Source organism: Nannobrachium achirus (assembly GCF_963921795.1).
Source record: "Nannobrachium achirus genome assembly, chromosome: 4".
Taxonomy (NCBI): Eukaryota; Metazoa; Chordata; class Actinopteri; order Myctophiformes; family Myctophidae; genus Nannobrachium; species Nannobrachium achirus.
In genome coordinates, this window is record NC_137813.1 from 48774214 (window position 1) to 48792506 (window position 18293).

Consider the following 18293-nt stretch of genomic DNA (forward strand, 5'->3'; position numbering starts at 1 on the left):
ATTATAAATTTTTATCGATAACTTTCCCATTTGACTTCATGTTTTAACTTTTTTCTCTCTCAATCACTTCATTGTCTGGTGCCAATGAACATGCTAGTAGGGGCCTTTTGAATTCACTTCATTGAATGTCCATTGTCTAAAAAAAGCTGTCTCCCTCTTGTATACCTCTTGTATACAGTATACATTTGGGCATCACATTTCTGTTAGCCATTAGCCAGAGTAAACTAAGTCACATACGGCTTATAAACACAAAACTCTTATTAGAGCCTGGCACAGCTATTTACATTTGTAATCCCTTAAAGGCTGAACCTTTCTTCTCATTCCAGGCATGAATGAAGGCTTTGTTTGACTATCGACTGCATGGCCAAACAATACTGTGAACCAACCAAAGCCATTTCAGGTTGTTCGGTATTATTCAGAAATGTTTTGTTTTTTCAAAGATCGCTCAGGTTACATCGACATACCAAATATACTAGAATTGAATAGTGTTGTTTTTTTTTTGCTGCCTGGTTTATTTCTCTGAAGAATGAATCCCAATTTAATAGACCTTTACATCTGAATCACTCTGGCGTCTATTTGATCAACTTGCAACTTCGATGACATGTGTATGTCCAAGATTGTGTACATATTGCGTTGCCATGGTGACAAGGAAGTGCAGCGAGTGGGAACAGATGCTTGCGATCAGTGGGGACGGCCTTTCTGAGCTCCAACCACTCCATTGGTCAAATAACGACCATGTGCCCAAGAAAAAGAAGACACTGTGTGCTACATATTGATTTTTAAGTTGTCTTGTGAATTCAATTGATGACGTCAAGTGTTTTCATGGGCCAGGATGGAACAAATTCCCCTCATGTAGTCCATCGTCACGTGATGATTTTAAACATTCACTGTAGGTGAAATGCCACCTCTCACAGGAAATTGATCAGTTACCTATTGGTGAGATAGTGAGTGACTGATGGTATGGGAAGGGTTGTAATGGGTGTACAAATGTAAACAGATGGACCCCCCCACCACCACCACCAGGGTCCATTTGTTTACATTTGTACACCGATTAAGTCCGGGAACGCATCTGTGTTGTGTAACCACTTTAACCATTATTATTTCATACTTTGTTTATTCCAAAATAGCAGATCTACAAGCTCATAGCGCGGCACTGAGTGCCGTGCTATGAGCTTGTAGATCTGCTATTTTTGAATAGCCAACGTATAAAAAATAGGTGCCGTGCTATGAGCTTGATGATCTATTTTTGAAAAAACACGAACATTTGTGTGAATCATTGAATATATATTCAAGCGAACATTTTTTACTCAAATCTTTGCTTCTGGGGGAGGTCCCTGGAACAAAATATTTTGAGATGGGTGTCCGCGGTCAAATACATTAACTGACATTTAAAAACTTTGAGCACCATAGATGTAAGCAATTTACCCCGAGTGAGAGGACATTATGCTCTCATAATGTCCTGAGTGCGGGTGTTATCGGACGAGGCGCAGCCGAGTCCGATAACACCCGCACTCAGGACATTATGAGAGCATAATGTCCGACCCCGAGTGGTAAATAGCTTTTCTACCACTTTTTCCCGTATACATGAAAGAAAACACATAGTTGTAACTTGCAAGGATCTTAAGTTACAATCATTATTGCCTATAAAACTTCCGCGACGACAGCAAATAGTTCCACAAACATCTTCTACTCACCACCAGATGACGCCAACTCCATGCAGAGAAAGATGTCTAGCATACAGCTAAGCTAACGTCAGTTAGAAGGACCGTTCCGGCCGTAAATAGAGGCTGTTCGCTTCCAGAAAGGCATAGGTTCAGAGAAAAGGGGCTTTAAAGTTGGCGGATTGCATTGGATCCAAATAAATCGGCGACGATAGTACGCACGTTAGTAAACATAGGACCGCTGCGACCTTCATTTGTTGGTTGGGGGAAAGTCCCCGGATGTACACTGAGGCGCATTGATCTCGGACACACAACTTTGCAGCAGTAGTCCTCTCATAACCTCCGGAATTTAGCCAATCAGAATCCAGTATTTGAACACGTGACTCGAAAAAGTGGTAGAAATAGAAACATAGGTTTTTCAGAAAACCCTTAGGATTTATAAGACTTTTTTGGGAGGGTATTTTCCAGGTCTAAATGGGTTTTAAATCAACACTCAGGATTTTACTGTGTAGCTGCTGTTAGGGATGAGACGATAAGTGATATTAAAGTTTATCGTGATTGAAAACACAATAATCGTATCGTGGCGTTTTAATTTATCGTGAAATCGTCCTCTGTCATGCACTGGGATCAATTCACCTTTTATTTGCCGAGCTGCATATCCGGTACCACTTAAACCCTCTATTGGTAAAACATACTTATAATATACGTACTTGATCGTCTTTTTTTCACGCTCTACCAAATCTCTTTACCAAAAAAATAGCCGATCTACAAGCTCACAACGCATCGTTGAGCTTGTAGATCGGCAATTTTTTGGCAAATGTTCCGCCCCTGGATAATGGATGTTGGGGATATTTTGATTATCGCGTTAATATCGTAAATCTCGATTTCTTTGGTCACAATAATCGTGATATGAAATGTTCATATCGTCCCATCCCTGGCTGCTGCTGATGGGACAGTGTGTCCTCTCAGTGTGCTGCTAGGCAGCCAATGCTCACCCACAGCATTTCTTTGTGTGTGTGTGATGACAAATTACATGTGAATAATGTTCCCTGTAGAGCATATAAAGCAGATACGCAGAGGGCAGTTGTCAATGCCCAACTCAAACTTGTGTTCTCCTTTCACGGTAGTCAGTCACTGTATTGCAGTGGTTCTCAACCTTTTCAGGCCACGACCCTCAAAATAATCATATTTTTTAACTGGGGACCCCTCCACTCTGACAATCACTAAGAGTTGAGGCATTACATTTTGTGTAACACGGTTCTATTGTGAAAATAGCAGATCTACATGCGTTGCAAGGCGTTGTGAGCATGTAGATCGGCTATTTTCACAATTTCTGCCTCTAATATTTGACATTTTGTCCAATGATTAATTTGTCATTTTAGATGTATTAAAAAGTCCATAAATTGTCACTTTAGAAATGTGCAGATACCCTTTATACACTTAAACGTTATGTTGGTTTACTGTTGAGTGAGAAAACAATGTTTCACATTAAGTTAATTATCTGGAGACCCCCCAAAATAATGTGGGGACCCCCCTGGGGGTCCCGACCCACAGGTTGAGAACCACTGCTGTATTGAATATATTGCACAAGAGAACATCAATATCATACAAGCATTTCCAAATCTTACTTTAGTTTCCAAACCTACACTCCTGTGCTATATATACACACTATACTAGCGCTGTGCCAGTTCTCAATAATAGAATATGTCAATGTGGGTGTGTGTGCACATAGTAGGATTATTTGCAGCCCACGCAGTTTATGTAACCACAAAGTGTATGTATCCATCAGTTGCTGCCACTGTCAGATGGCGCTGTTCTAATGTTTCATCCGTCATTTCAGTAACTAAATCTGACAATGTTGTCACCTCTACGCTTTCCTCCTGGTGTCGCCGAGGCCATGAATTCAAAGGTTAATACAAAACCACACATGGACTCTGGCTGAACTGGCAATGATCAATGATATTTATTGGTTGAGTCTAAAACCAAACAGCAACATTAAAAAGACACACGCATGTCATTAGGGTTGGGCAATGAACCGAAAACATATTGAAACCGACATTTGGAATCAATAATAGGTTAATTGGATCATTGAACATTAAACTTCAACATTTTATATAACAAATCGACATGGAACATGTCTAATGCATTGGTATAATTGATTACATTGATTAGTCTGATTAACCACTTAATCAGACCTTTATATTTTGTTGCACAATGTTAACATTCTTGTTTCACAAAATTGTGAAAATAGACCATCTGCAAGCCCACAACGCATTGCGTTGTAATCGAGGCAAAAGTCTGAAACGAAGTCACATCGCCCAACCCTAATCTGACGTATTTCATCTGTAGTGGTAAGTATCCATGTGTAAAACGGTGCACCATAATAGCAGTCTGTCCCTACAATAGGCAGCAGGCTTATCAAGACCACATTATGTAAATCACTGTGCCAGGAGACGTACATTATTTTCATTCGTGGCATTTCCTCTTCCAATATCCCACATCTGTCTTGAGCTCTCGCCTGCCCTTTACAATCCAAAGTCCAACAGCAATAGTTTGTTAAATAGCGCATAGTTTTAATAAACTATAATTTTTACAGTTATACATAAATTATTTTAACATTATGTCCCAGCAGGTAATCTAAAATAGAATACAATAATCTCAAACAATATACATTTTACAGGTGAACAAAGTACTTACAATAACCAATAGATTAACATTTACAACCAGGAGGGGGGTGGGAAAGGAAAAAGAAAATACTTAGGCTATTTATAGTGATATTCTGGTGACTATATAAACATTTGTGGAAAACGCATTGTTACATACTGTACCATGCTTAAGGGTTTCATAGGGTGCATTTACTAGTTAACTATACAGTACATGCTTTACCGTGCCAAGTGCCCAAACCAGGGTTCCCACACATTTTTACCAATTAATTTTCAAAACTTTTCCAGAATATTTAACCCAATTTCCAGGACTATATAACAATAATTCAGCTCATTAACAGGTCGCTTACTCCTATGCGCACTGCCCAAAGACAGGTAGTGTATGCCAGTGGTTCTCAACCTTTTCAGGCTGTGACCCCCAAAATAATCATATTTTAACTGGGGACCCGACACCCTGACGAGCTCTAAGAGTTGAGGAATTTTGTATAACACGGTTCTATTGTGAAAATAGCCGATCTACATGCTCACAACACCTCGCGTTGCGAGGCGTTGTGAGCATGTAGATCGGCTATTTTCACAATTTCTGCCTCTAATATTTGACAATTTGGCCCATGTTTAATTTGTAATTTCAGAGGTATTAACAAAATCAATAACCAAAGACAATGCATAGCTATTTTTTTCCAGGACCTTCCAGGACCCTTGATAAATTCCAAAACTTTTCCAGTACTGGAAAAATATTTGTTCTAATTTCAAAATATTTCCAGGAATTTCATGACCGTGGGAACCCTGCCCAAACATAATTTCCCATCTCTCTGCCTTCAGCCAAGCTCACTTTTCACTTTTTCCTGCAATAAAGACATGTAGCTACCACGTTTAGATTAGAGAATACAATGATTAAGTCAGTGATGTGGAGGGTGATATTGGGTGGTGGGGGCTTTCAAATATTACAATGTTTTGTCCTGTGATACAAATTCCACATTGATAAATCCTTATTAAAATGTCCTCTTTTGTGTAGGAGCTGTTGTTGCCCTAAGGACAAAGAGGGTATGATATGGTAGAGGCAAGGCATTGTTTTAAGGGATGTTATTGGGTATAGTGGTATACAGCCCACACACTCCCAAGTCATCCACGTTTGACATCTTAATGTTTTTCATAATCTGTCATATTGTCTTTGTTCAGGTGGAAACCTCATATATGTCCAAAATGTACTTTTCAGGATTCAAATTCAAAAGTAGCAAATCAATAAGCTCGTAGATCTGCTACAAGCTTGTTGATGTGTGATGATGTAGTAGGATCAATTAGGGCATTCATTTACAAGGCCGGGCCTAAAGTTTATGCTAATTGGCCGGCTCGGGCCGAGCCGGCCGGCCGAGCCTCTGGCTCCATGAAAATAATAATAATAATAATTCTGTTCCGTCTATCATGTTATCTGTTATGAAAATAGAGCTGACTGGTGTTTCACCTTAACTTTCTGCCCGTCAGCAGCGATATTCAGCCCAGGTGTACACAGTTCAGGGCAAACGTACATGGACCCCAGTGCAAACATCATGGCTAAGGATACAGGATAAAAGGCGTCAGCGAGACAGGAACTGGGTTGTGTTGTGGCATATAGCTGGAAGTTCACCAGAATGCTTTCTTGTTCAAGCCATTTCCCTGTGGAATGGAAAGGGGGAATCAAAATGTTAAACTCCCAACAGTAGTGACGTCGTCTGATTAGGTGTAACAGTTGTGGGTTTCCAAAGGTTTCGGTTTACGGGAGGGGATCCATGCCTCTGCCTTTCATATCCCCTCCGTTCATTTATTTTTTTATCACTGTTGGTGATATGTATTATCCATGCTTCTAGTCAGACTGAATTAAATACATGCATTTCCTTTTGGGAAATGTAGACAGTGATACTTTCATCACATTGAGCTTGTAGATTGGCCATTTTAAATATTTGTTGTATGACGAAGTAGGCTACTTAGGGCATGAAGTAGAACACTTAGGATTGGTTAGATCCTTTACATATTTAACCCTGGAAGGTTGACCATGTGTCTACTGTCTACCTACATTGCCTGCATGTGACAGTCCAGACGTGGGTAGGTGCACAGGTGATCGAGACAGGGAGTTGCTAATACTCAGGTTCACAGAAGGGACTGTTGCCCTGGGAAAAATAGTTTCTTGGGTCTGGTCCCTCTGAAGAAACAGAAACACACACAGACAGACAGACAGACAGACAGACAGACAGACAGACAGACAGACAGACAGACAGACAGACAGGAGAAATTAAAGTTTATCATCACAATGATTTCAGTTGCATAACAGACAGAGAAATTAAAGTTTATCATCACAATGATTTCAGTTGCATAACAGACAGATAAATTAAAGTTTATCATCACAATGATTTCAGTGGCATACCAGATGTTCTGAGTTTGGGAGTGCAATGTGTGTGAGAGAGAATAAACTCACATTAGCCAGACCCTTTGTAATCAGGGCTAGTTCCGTTGGTTGGTACACACAGCTTCTTAATTGACCATTATAGGCACCATATGGAGATGTAGGCTTCTTCTTGTCCGCTAGCAAAGAAAGAAGAGGAGAGGTTTTAATGACAGAATTTACAATGACATTTCACAGGAAAATTCTGTTGAACATGATTTGGGAGTTTAAGTTTCAGTTCTCCGAGGCGAGTGTGAATAAAGTAAAAACAAAATGTCAGAAAAATCCTAAAGTTAACGCACTTTAGTAACATCTGCCATTGTTTGAAGAGTACATGGAACATGATCTCTATGGCAACAGCTCATAAAACACAGTCAAGTCAACCATGGTCACATGGTTAAATTGAAAGACAATTTGCTGTGCATATCAGGAACACATCACAAAAGCACACCTTAGGAACTTGGTAACCTATTATTTAGTTATGTGACATGGAGGTCAGTGATTATTACTAGATTCAATCAACTTGTCCAACATCATGCTGCTCTCAACCCGTTTCTCTTTCTGAATGTTTTCTGTTAGATCATCAGGCGAAGCTCAGCAAACAGAGCAGGTAAACCCGATGCCACTCTCTGAGCCTTGTTTAGACTGCGTCAACAGTAACTCTATTGTATTTGGGGTAGAACCGATACAATAAGACCAAACGTTTTTGATCCTGTGGGGAAAGCAGGTGTCAGCAGCAATAGCAGAAAGGATCAAACAGGATCCTGGTACAGGGGCAGAGGCATTACAGATATTTAAATAAAATATCTGACTAGGGCTGTCACGATTATGGCATTTTACATGACGATTCATTTTCTCTCAAATAATTGCGATTAACAATTTAATTGTGTTTTTGTCGTTGACAATTACATTTCCGTTTGGCTTTTAGGCTTTGAATTACACATGGTAGATATGACACATAAGCTAAATATACAAAGAAATTACTGACACATTTGACAACTTTATACTTAAAAAAGAACATTGATAGTGGAAATAGCCGATCTACAAGCTCACAACTGTAGATCGGCTATTTCCACTATTTTTGACATGGAAACGATTATGACGATTATGTCAAATAATCACGATTAGACGATTATGTAGTAATTGTGACAGCCCTATATCTGACACCATCATATGATGGAGCATATATTAGGCATAGGAGTCTGACATCTGCACTTTGTCCGACTCAGTTATATCATGCAGTAGGTATATTCTATCAGTAAATGTAAGTGTAATGTCCAATCTCGCAGTGACTATGCATACAGTACATCTATCACCTATGAATGTACAGATTATCAACAGTGGATATGAGACTGTATATGTACTGTACTGTATGTCAGCCAGCCTTATCTGGATAACAATGCAGTATGTATCGTCTTATCAAAGGTGAATATAATGAGTAGGCCAGGGGTCTTCAACAGGGGGTCCGGGACCCCTAGGGGTTCCCCAGAGTTACTACAGGGGGTCCTCCAAATCTTTGTGTGATAGAAACTTGTTTTTTTCTCCCCTTTTTTATATTAACCACTTGAACCCTAATGTCCATATTCGGAGAACTTTAGCCAAAAATAGCCGATCTACAAGCTCGGCTATTTTTGGCAAAGTGCTTTGGAGGGGAAAAAGAGCAAACTAAGTACAGTGAAAGGTCAAGTTTATTATGTATTGACGGTTCAAGTTGTTAAATTTCTGAAAACACAAATTGACATACACTGACGATTGTGCTGTCAAGCAATGAAACTATGTGGAATCTTTGAGAAGGTTGTGGGGGTCCCTGCTTCATCTCTGTCTCATGTAAGGGGTCCTTGGCCTGAAAACGTTGAAAACCCCCTGGAGTAGGCTATATACTATTGTAATTTGTAAAGTCTATCAGCAATGATACAGTTACAGCAATTATTATCCTCAACAGGAAATGAAATCCTGATCTTTCCAAGCCAGTGCTAGAGAATAAATCACATGCAATTCAGACTACAGAAGAGACTTCATGTAGTGTAATATACTGTATGATGGCAATAATGCAGTTTTGTGGTGGTTATTAAAGGAAGACATCAAGCGACCCTCAAATAACTGGAATTGTGTGGCCATGCATCTGACCACCAGACTGTGATGGCGAGGAGGCAGATGTTGTTTGGAGATATTCACTTCAGGAGGCTTCTTTCTATGAATGGTTCAGAGTCAGGGAAAGTGGCCTAATGCACGCAATTGACGCAAATGTCATTCAACCTGATAGATAGGACTGAACAGTGTATGACAAGGTTGCGTGGATGTTTGATGGACATCATCAAAGCGGACAGAACTTGAGGAATATGTACAGCAGCACATGCACGTGATTTATATCAGTTTTGTTAGGATAATAGTTGGTCACTGGTTATCATGGTTTCCCTGACCCTGTTTGTTGCTCATTATGGACCTAAAAAAAAAGAATAATAAAAAGAAAAGAGAAAATATATCCCAACCCTTTAGGACATGCAATTGTGCATGTGACAAGAGTTTATGTATCTTATTCACCATGTTTTTTTTGCTTTTGTCTTATTCTTTTCTCCTTGTCAATAACTAGATTCTGTTGATTTATTGTCCTTGTTTGCACTCTTTAGAAAGAAGATGATGATAAATAAATACAATTAAATACTAATTATTACAAAAATATTGAGTAAGTCAAGCATCCTTTTTCTGACCGCCCCATGCTATTCTCCAGTGAAATAATTTAGGCAGGCCAGAAATGTGTCCTAAAAATGTATGGTTGATGTGTGAATGACACAGATTCATTGTTCATCCTACTCTACGAAGGTCTAATTTAGAATTCTGGGACAGCAAACTTAATTTCTATACTAACACCACTAATCTTGTGGGCACACCCAAAAAACGCATGCGGACAAAAATCAATTCATCATTTTGGTAGCAGGCCTGGTCAGGTCAGGGACATTTAAATAGTCTTCCATGACTTTAATGGGAAGGTGAGCCAGAATGATAGTGTGTTGCACTCTTTTCATGTCCACTCTTATGGCTGAGGCATGAACGATTCACTACACACTGAAGATTTTTACTCCATATAAGGAGTATCTTGCTAACTAACTGCTATCTAGGTCTCACCTAATAAACTCCATATTTGGAGGCTAGGACTATGGTGTTTATTAGGTGAGACCTAGATAAGTTGGAGTAACAATCCTCAGTGGGTCATGGCGGGGAGATAAGAGTTTTTATTTTATTTCTTTGGACAGGGGTGGGTGGGGGCCAGACAGTTGCCCCTTGTGGGCCGCAAATGCCCCGCGGGCCGCCTATTGATCATATTCACCTGGCGGGCGGCCATGTTTGAAATTTGCATTGAAACCGAGTGGCATTTCATTAACTTAATGGCAAGATGGCCGCCATGTGAATAATGGTCAATAGGGGAACCTTGCCCTAAACCCTAAAAGTCGATTGATTTCAATGGACCATTTCTGTCTCTTTTCTGATTGGACAATATCATGTCTAATCCACTCTGACGTGGGCAGTTTCTGTTGGCAGATGGGCAGGCACGGCGAATCTCTCCGCGGGTCTCCGGCCAATATCATGTATTCTCCTCCCCCACCTCCCTCTGCTCCTCTGCTCAGCGCAGAGAACGCAGCTGCGTCATGACGTCAACACATTCGGTGCAAAGCACCTCTGCACTCTGATTGGTTAGGGAATTTCTACACTTCCTCCAACAGTGATACTAACGCTATCGCCCAGGCTTATTTTCTTCCGATCGCCAAAATAAGCCTGGGTTTCCGAGGCTATGTCCAATCAGACAGGATTGGTGTTGTTGGATGGTGAAAGAAAAAGGGGAGGGGATGATATTATGATGTCAATATATCAGTGTATTTCAGGTGGGCCTTTTGACATAAGAGACTTTCATCTTTCAGGATGTAACCAAAAATACACAGAGAAGACATACATTATATGCATATTATAACCACACCTGGGGGTCCATTAGAGTAATGTTAACTCTTTAAAATTCAAATAACAATGCACAATGTGGCATACTGTACCTGCACTAGGTTCATCCACAGAGAAGGCTTTATTCTCCATATACACGTGCTGCTGTTCCTTGAGGATGTTGTCGTAGACCAGGCTTCGTGCAGGGTAGACAACATCTCCGTCGTGGGGCTGCTCATGGTCTGGGTCAGCCTGCGTCGTTAGACAACAGATTTCTGGGATGGTGTAGAGGACGAGGAAGACCCACGCATTGGACACCAAGGCTACAGCGAGAGTAGGGTCATCCCAGCTGGGGTCACCGACAACCCGGTTCCCGTGGACGTACATGACAATCCAGGCCACCCAGATGGCCACCGTGAAGGCCCCCGTTGCCAAGATGAAGGCCCCGTCTCGACGCCACCTCTTGTGCTTGTTGGCGAGGGACGGCACGGCTATCAGCACCACGGCCACGAGCAGGGCCATCACGTAGATCAGTGCCATCACAAAGTCCTGGTTGGCGATGCGGCAGGAGAGATCGGCGGCGCCGGCGAGGGGGCTCCTGGCCACGGTGATGACCAGCCACTCCGTGTTGATGACGACCTCTACCAGCCAGAGGGCCAGGGCCCCGCCGCACAGCATCCAGCCCCTGGGCGCCCAGCCCTGGCGCCCCAGCAGGACCAGCCACAGCGCGTGCATCGCCAGGCAGGCCAGGCAGCCGGCGAACAGCACGCCGAAGAGGAACCGCCGCGCGGCGCACGTGGTGAAGTCCCGGCCCACGACGAAGGCAAACGCGAGGCCGAAGAGGCCGAGGGTGAAGACGACGACGCCGGCCTGCAGGGCCACCGTGCACTTCCTCTGCTTGTCCGTCACAAAGGGCAGGCTGGCCGTGAGGATGATGAGCAGGACAAAGGACGTCACCACGCCGGCCGCCGCCAGCGCCTCCACCACGATCCCCCACACCGCGGCCAGGTCACACAGGTTGTAGTACAGGGAGGTGACGGAGGCACCGCACCCGTTGGGAGCGCGGGTAGGGTCCATGTTTACCTAACTTCTCTGCTGGCCTGTCGCACACACCTGGCTGGAATCTGAGACAAACACACAGACAAAACATTCAAGAGTGGACTGATTGATTGATTGTTTAGAGAGTGTATTAGCAGTTAGCAGTTTCATGACAGCACAAATCACTGGTACAAGGTCAACTAAAAGGAGATCCTAGTAAGCTTTACGGCTTATTTACACAGGAACGTTACTTTATGTATCTCATATAAAATTGAAAGACAGACGGCTAGAACATAGTACTTTACATAGGATAACATAACTGAGGTTATTTTATCAGTCCAATGTGTCCAATGATGTACAATATTGCTTCCACTTTCATTTCTTACATAGATTGCCCTCAGAATGTACACCTTATATGTAAGGTGTAAACAAAATCCAGCATAACTGGACTATAATGTGTATTTGATTTGACTCTGCCTTCCTGTATACTTGACTTGTTCTAAGTCCCCTTCTTCTCTATTCTATTCCCTATTCTAACTCTTCCTGTAACTGCCATGTTGATAGAGCATGCATAGAAAATGATTCCTCTTTTGCAAATTTCACCTGTAATCCTATGATGTGACTGACAACACAAATGTTTCCTCATGTATCCAGTCAGTGCACTTTAATAAACAAACACAACTGGATGTAAAGCTGCTGAAAATAGATCCTACACACACACACACACACACACACACACACACACACACACACACACACACACACACACACACACTCCATAATAAGGGCATCGCAGGATACCCCCCCCCCCCCCCCCCAACACAAACGCCACTAAATAGGCCTATGTTTAGTACACTACATTTGAAATCAAAGTAGTTAGTTTTACATTTCACAAACGTGTCATAGGGTCTTTAAGTGACATGACATAGTAGGCGTAAACTTCCCAAAACATTGCAATTGCACCACTTTCATTCACTTAAGTCATTCAAATCGGCAATTTTCAAACGTGGTAGGCTAACGTGCACATTTTGTCTATCATTTACTAGTCACAACACTAATTGTTTCTCCTGCTCAAACCTCCTACCTTTAGGAAAAGTTGAAAGCCTACTCGTCGCTTCAACAGTTATTGCTCCAGACAGTTCAGGTAGGCTAAAATTAATTAGCAGCAGAATCGCACCAGGATTTTTTTTTTAAATAAAGGACATTTGTTCTGACAATTCCGCCGTGAGATTTCATTTGTATCATGTGAGAAATGCAGGCGAAACTTCTGCTCGATTTCAATTTCCAATGGCAACCCAAGTTGTTGTCCAAACTTGTCGGGATCAGGTGGGTCTACTAAATTCTTGAAGTGAATTATTCTGTATTCTAAAAGAATTACGACCTCTGCAACTCTAGTGTTTTGTTGTAATCTTATCATATTCGTCGATCCGCCTCCGGCCCCATCATTCACTTGTTGCGTGCTGGAGCTGGCTATCCTTCATTGTCCTCAGCTCATTTCAAAGTGACCCAACACAGTTCCTAGTGGTTCCTAGTGCTTCCAGCTTTGCATACTTATGTGATTAGCCTACTAAACCACCTATTTTTCATAAACCAGTATAAGCCCTCAACAATAGCCCCCAGTATTACAAAAGTGTCCCAGGCCATTTGTGCTGATTATACACCTTTTTTTGGTCCAGTGTGTTGTGGTGTTTGCATGTGTTAGTACTATGTAGCCTAAGGATCACAATTTAATAGGTTCAAATGGGCTAAATGAAAACAGAATACTGTAAGAAATAACGACCGTATGTTGATAGAATATAGTTGAATTAAGACAAAGTATGGTTTCTTAAGAAGAGACAATGTAAGAGATACTGGTTTAATACTTTACAAATTAAACCAACCTTCATCAGAGAATAGAGTGTAGAGCCACCTGGTGGGTGATACTGATAAAGAGAAAGGGTGAATATAATTATTTTCTCATGAGATCTAGATGATCTACTACAACATTATTAAAACAGCCCACTATCATGATCAGGACAGGACAGTTGTGCTACTAACTATAGTCTAATTATAATCTAGGCTACAGTGAATACAGTTGTATTGTTTATTGCGACCGTCAGGGAGCAGTTTACTATGAAAACCTCCACCGGCCGTCCGTCACACGTCACACGTCACACCTTTGCCCTGCTCATATCTCCGCATCAGTATGACATCACACCACATGTGTACACAAACCTTTGTGTACGTTGCTGTGGCAACAGTCTGTTGTTGCTGGTCTGTTAGTGTACGTTAGCAACCACCTTAGCAACCATGGTTTTACCCTAGCAACCAACTGTTTACCCTAGCAACCAACTGTTTACCATAGCAACCATATTTCTTTACCCTAGCAACCAACTGTTTACCATAGCAACCAGATACGCAGAGCAGGGATCTCCATATATGGGCATAAACAGGTGACATCACACTGATGTCAGATACTCAGAGCAGGGATTTCTCCATAATATATGGGCATAAAAGGGATTCTGTTAGGGATCTCCATATATGGGCATAAAAGGGATTCTGTTAGGGATCTCCATATATGGGCATACAAGGGATTCTGTTAGGGATCTCCATATATGGGCATAAAAGGGATTCTGTTAGGGATCTCCATATATGGGCATAAAAGGGATTCTGTTAGGGATCTCCATATATGGGCATAAAAGGGATTCTGTTAGGGATCTCCATATATGGGCATAAAAGGGATTCTGTTAGCTGTTAGTGATCTCCATATATGGGCATAAAAGGGATGCTGTTAGGGATCTCCATATATGGGCATAAAAGGGATTCTGTTAGGGATCTCCATATATGGGCATGAAAGGGATTCTGTTAGGGATCTCCATATATGGGCATAAAAGGGATTGTATCCCAGATGATGCCCTGTTAGGAGATCCACACTAACAGAATCCATATATGGTCCTACCGACAGCTGCTATAAGCCAACCCTGGCGATAAGGTCTGAGTCGAAGAAATGCTTCTTTCCTGGCAAGAATTGCCCCTTTATACTGTAGGGCTCGTTTGTGTATTGTATGACATCACGCCACATCATCGGCTGAGGACTGTGTGATGTCATCATATCTCCATATATGGAGACATAAGTTGCTCATGCCCAAATATGGGCTGGTGAGGTCAGACTTAGTGTGATGCGTAGGTTATCTCCATATATGGAGATTCAACTTCAATGAGTAACCATGGCAAACTGTCAACTGCCCGTATGTCTTGATAATTGGTAAAACAAACTTTTGGCCTATGATTAGGGAGTCTTACTGGTACTTTACAGCTACAGTTTATAGCATTCCTCTTGCTACACTATACTTGTTCTCAGTAATTGTGCACTGTGTAGTGCAGTTCTCAATTTGTTTTAATTTCTAGGCCCTCTGAGAGCTATAGTGTACAAATGGAGCATATCAGTGTCTTGGCGGAGTGCTGATCTTTAAAAGCCAACATAATTCACTCAATAAGAAACTATTATTTTCACTGTGAGTGCATTGTTCTCTCTCACTCTGTCTGCCCATCACCAAATGTTTGACCTGTAAGTCAGTTTGCACATGCATTTTCTTCCTAACCCGATCCCAAGGAGTTGATGATATTATTTTGTGGAAATGACCACAAAATAATATCATCCTTCATGCATGCAGAAGAACAGAAGTCAGCTACCGATGGTAGCAATGGTTGATGGCTCAGGACTTAGCACAATAGTACAAGCACAATATCTTGATAACTTTATAGGCTTTCGGCATTTAAGGCTTTCAGCTTTCAAGTGCCTGGATCAAAAGCCTCTTGTTTAACTTCCTGTGGTACAGTGTTTTGAGGTCCTTGTCAGTGGCGTCACAAGGGGTAGGAAAGTGGGACTGAGTTACTGGGGCCCAAGATGGAGGGGCCCTAGTAACTTTAGCTATTGAAAAATAGCAGCTATACAAGCTCACAGCGCGGCACAGAGTGCCGCGCTGCGAGCTTGTAGATCTGCTATTTTTGAAAAGTTGTGAAAATGTGTGAAAGTCTTTGAATATATGTATTTTTTAAGTGAACATTTGTAACTAAAATTTAGCTTCTGGGGGGTCCCTGGAACTAAATATTTTGAGATCGGGGTCCGTGGCCAAATGCATATCATCTTGGGGGTCCTTGACATAGTTTTCTTGCACACATTTTCATGATTTTTCAAAAATAGCAGATCTACAAGCTCACAGCGCGGCACTCGGTGCCGCGCTGTGAGCTTGTATATCTGCTATTTTTCAATAGTTAACATTCATGGGGGGCCCGCAGTGAATCCTTGTACCCAGGGCCCAGAATTTGGTGTGACACCCCTGGTCCTTGTTAACCACTTTCAACCTGGCGTCCCTATTATTTGGCGGCATGTCATTATAGGCCAAAAAACATCAAAATGTTCCAAAATGGCAAAGATAGCAGATCTACCCTAATTGTTGTGAGTTGTCGATTGGCTATTTTCATTATTTGTCTGCAGCGGAGGATATAGGTGGTTCTGTTTTATGCCCTTGGATTTAAAGGAGTAGTTCACCCACAAAATGACTTATTTTCTATCGATTACTCATCCCATGGAGACCTGAGTTCAATAATATGTTTTATTTTTTTCGTCGCATTGCTAAGCCAATAATTTGATTATAATAAATGTACCCCCATTGATTCCGGATGGAGACTCAAATGCATTTGGGTCAACATCCGGAATCAATGGGCCTACAAAGCATCTCCTCAAATTATTGGCTTAAAGGAGTAGTTCACCCCCAAAATGACTTTTTTTCTATTGATTACTCATGCCATGGAGAGTAGAGTTCAATAATATTTTTTGTTTTTTGTCACATTCCTAAGACAAAAATGTGATAACAATAAATGTACCCCCATCCGGAATCAATGGGGGTAAATTTACTCAAATCAAATTTTTGTCTTAGGAATGTGACAAAAACCAAAAAATATTATTGAACTCTACTCTCCATGGCATGAGTAATCAATAGAAAAAAAGTCATTTTGGGGGTGAACTACTCCTTTAAGAATGCGACAAAAACAAAACATTATTATCTAACTCAAGTCTCCATGGTGTGAAAATACGTCATTTTGGGGGTGAACTACTCCTTTTAAGCACCAGAATAAGGTCATGGTTTCACCCCTTAATGGTGGTGGCCCCGGCATTCAGCATTTATGCTGCATGCGTGATGGAGAAAACCGAGGCAATCGATCCATCAGCGGAAGGCCTCCCGAGGGGTGCTTTTACAAATTTGGCAGCTTGTCAATCCATTCCCCTCTGTTTTTGTGATCCTGTTTAGCAGTTGTCTTAGTAGAAGCTGGTCACGATGGGGAGAGCAATGCGACCTGTCCTTGACCGTTGTTGTCACAGAGAAATACTTTAAAAATATAAATGGAAAATTGAATTTTATTGGCCTGTGCTGTTGATCTAATGCAGTCCTTTTTAGATGCATGCTGCTTGATGTATAGTATATTCTGTTTCCATTCAGTCAATATGTGACTACAGTATATACCACAACCTTGTACATAGTTTTTTATAGAAATACGGAATGTTAAACAGCTGGTAAACCTGCACAGCACTACTATATCAGGTGAGCCCATATCACAGAGTATGTGATTCATGTACTGTATATAGGTGACATACAGTAGCTACATGAATCCTATTCTATACCTACCTGGAGTTGACTGCTAGTAGTCCGGTTTCTTGTACAGTAGCACAGTGGCGTCAGTTCAAAAAAGGCTAAGGTATGGCAACATGACTGGTGTCTTGAACGCGCGCGAACACCAGTCATGTTGCCATACCTTATCAACAGGCATGATTCATTTATTTTGAGAAGTACATTTTCTTTTTTCCCCCCATTTCTACGGTTTCTTGGGCTGGATATGGCAGCCTGGAACAGTTGTTCAAGTGCAGCTAAACTTGGCATGTTAGTAAATGTGCCACAATTAACAATAACGCATTGCACCTGTGCAGCTGAAATGTGGAGAATATAATTATAATACCGTGTTGAAGTGACCATTTTGTAAAGTTTTGCATTTGTAGTTATTTTACTGTATTTTAACAACATAATAACCAGCGCAGATAGACAAAGACACATTTATGTATTTATATTTAAAAGTAACTTTTATTTCCCCCCCTGAACCCAGGGTATGGCAGCTGCATACCCCTGCCATACCCAATTGACGCCCCTGCAGTAGCAGGCTTCATTACAGCACCTCAGCAGCAATCTGTCCTCTGAGAGAACACGTCAGGTTATTCATAGCTCGGGTAAAAGTCTCCCAGGAAATCTCTTCTCCTGCATTCTTACCGCATCCTAGCTGGCCTTAGGGCTCTCCCTCAACCCAATTCCCTCTGAAATTATACTTAATATCTGTCTCTGTCTGTCTGTCGGTCTGACTCACAATAAGTTATCTGCATCCAGATTTTGTACTGATTTCCTATAGAGGTTTATTCTGTTGTCATATGCCAATATATAAAGCTTTTTTATCAGGCTAATGGCCTGTTAGCTTAAATATCTAGTGACCGGTGATGGCTACAGCTTGTTTGTGTGATAAGAGTTTAAAATCATCAGTCATCAGCACCCACACCCTAGGTGG

General features: G+C 41.5%; 1 protein-coding gene across 1 annotated transcript; it reads right to left on the reverse strand.

The window, feature by feature from the left end:
* Window positions 1-5889: 5889 nt before the first annotated feature.
* On the reverse strand, window positions 5890-12912 carry LOC308283881 (G-protein coupled receptor family C group 5 member C-like). The gene is made up of 5 exons (XM_080724397.1): window positions 12790-12912; window positions 10781-11791; window positions 6774-6880; window positions 6375-6500; window positions 5890-5977 (listed from the first exon to the last, which is right to left on the reverse strand). Exons 2-5 carry the CDS (start codon window positions 11742-11744, stop codon window positions 5945-5947), a joined length of 1230 nt encoding a protein of 409 aa, XP_080580523.1. The 5' UTR covers window positions 11745-11791; window positions 12790-12912; the 3' UTR covers window positions 5890-5944.
* Window positions 12913-18293: the final 5381 nt, after the last annotated feature.

Excerpts from the sequence above, each read along its gene's own strand:
- LOC308283881 (XM_080724397.1), bottom strand. The coding sequence starts at position 11,744 with ATGGACCCTACCCGCGCTCCCAACGGGTGCGGTGCCTCCGTCACCTCC. Across the intron at positions 6,501-6,773 it reads TTACAAAGGGTCTGGCTAAT|AGGGACCAGACCCAAGAAAC; the intron begins GTGAGTTTATTC and ends CTGTTTCTTCAG. Across the intron at positions 5,978-6,374 it reads GACTGTCACATGCAGGCAAT|GGAAATGGCTTGAACAAGAA; the intron begins GTAGGTAGACAG and ends TCCATTCCACAG.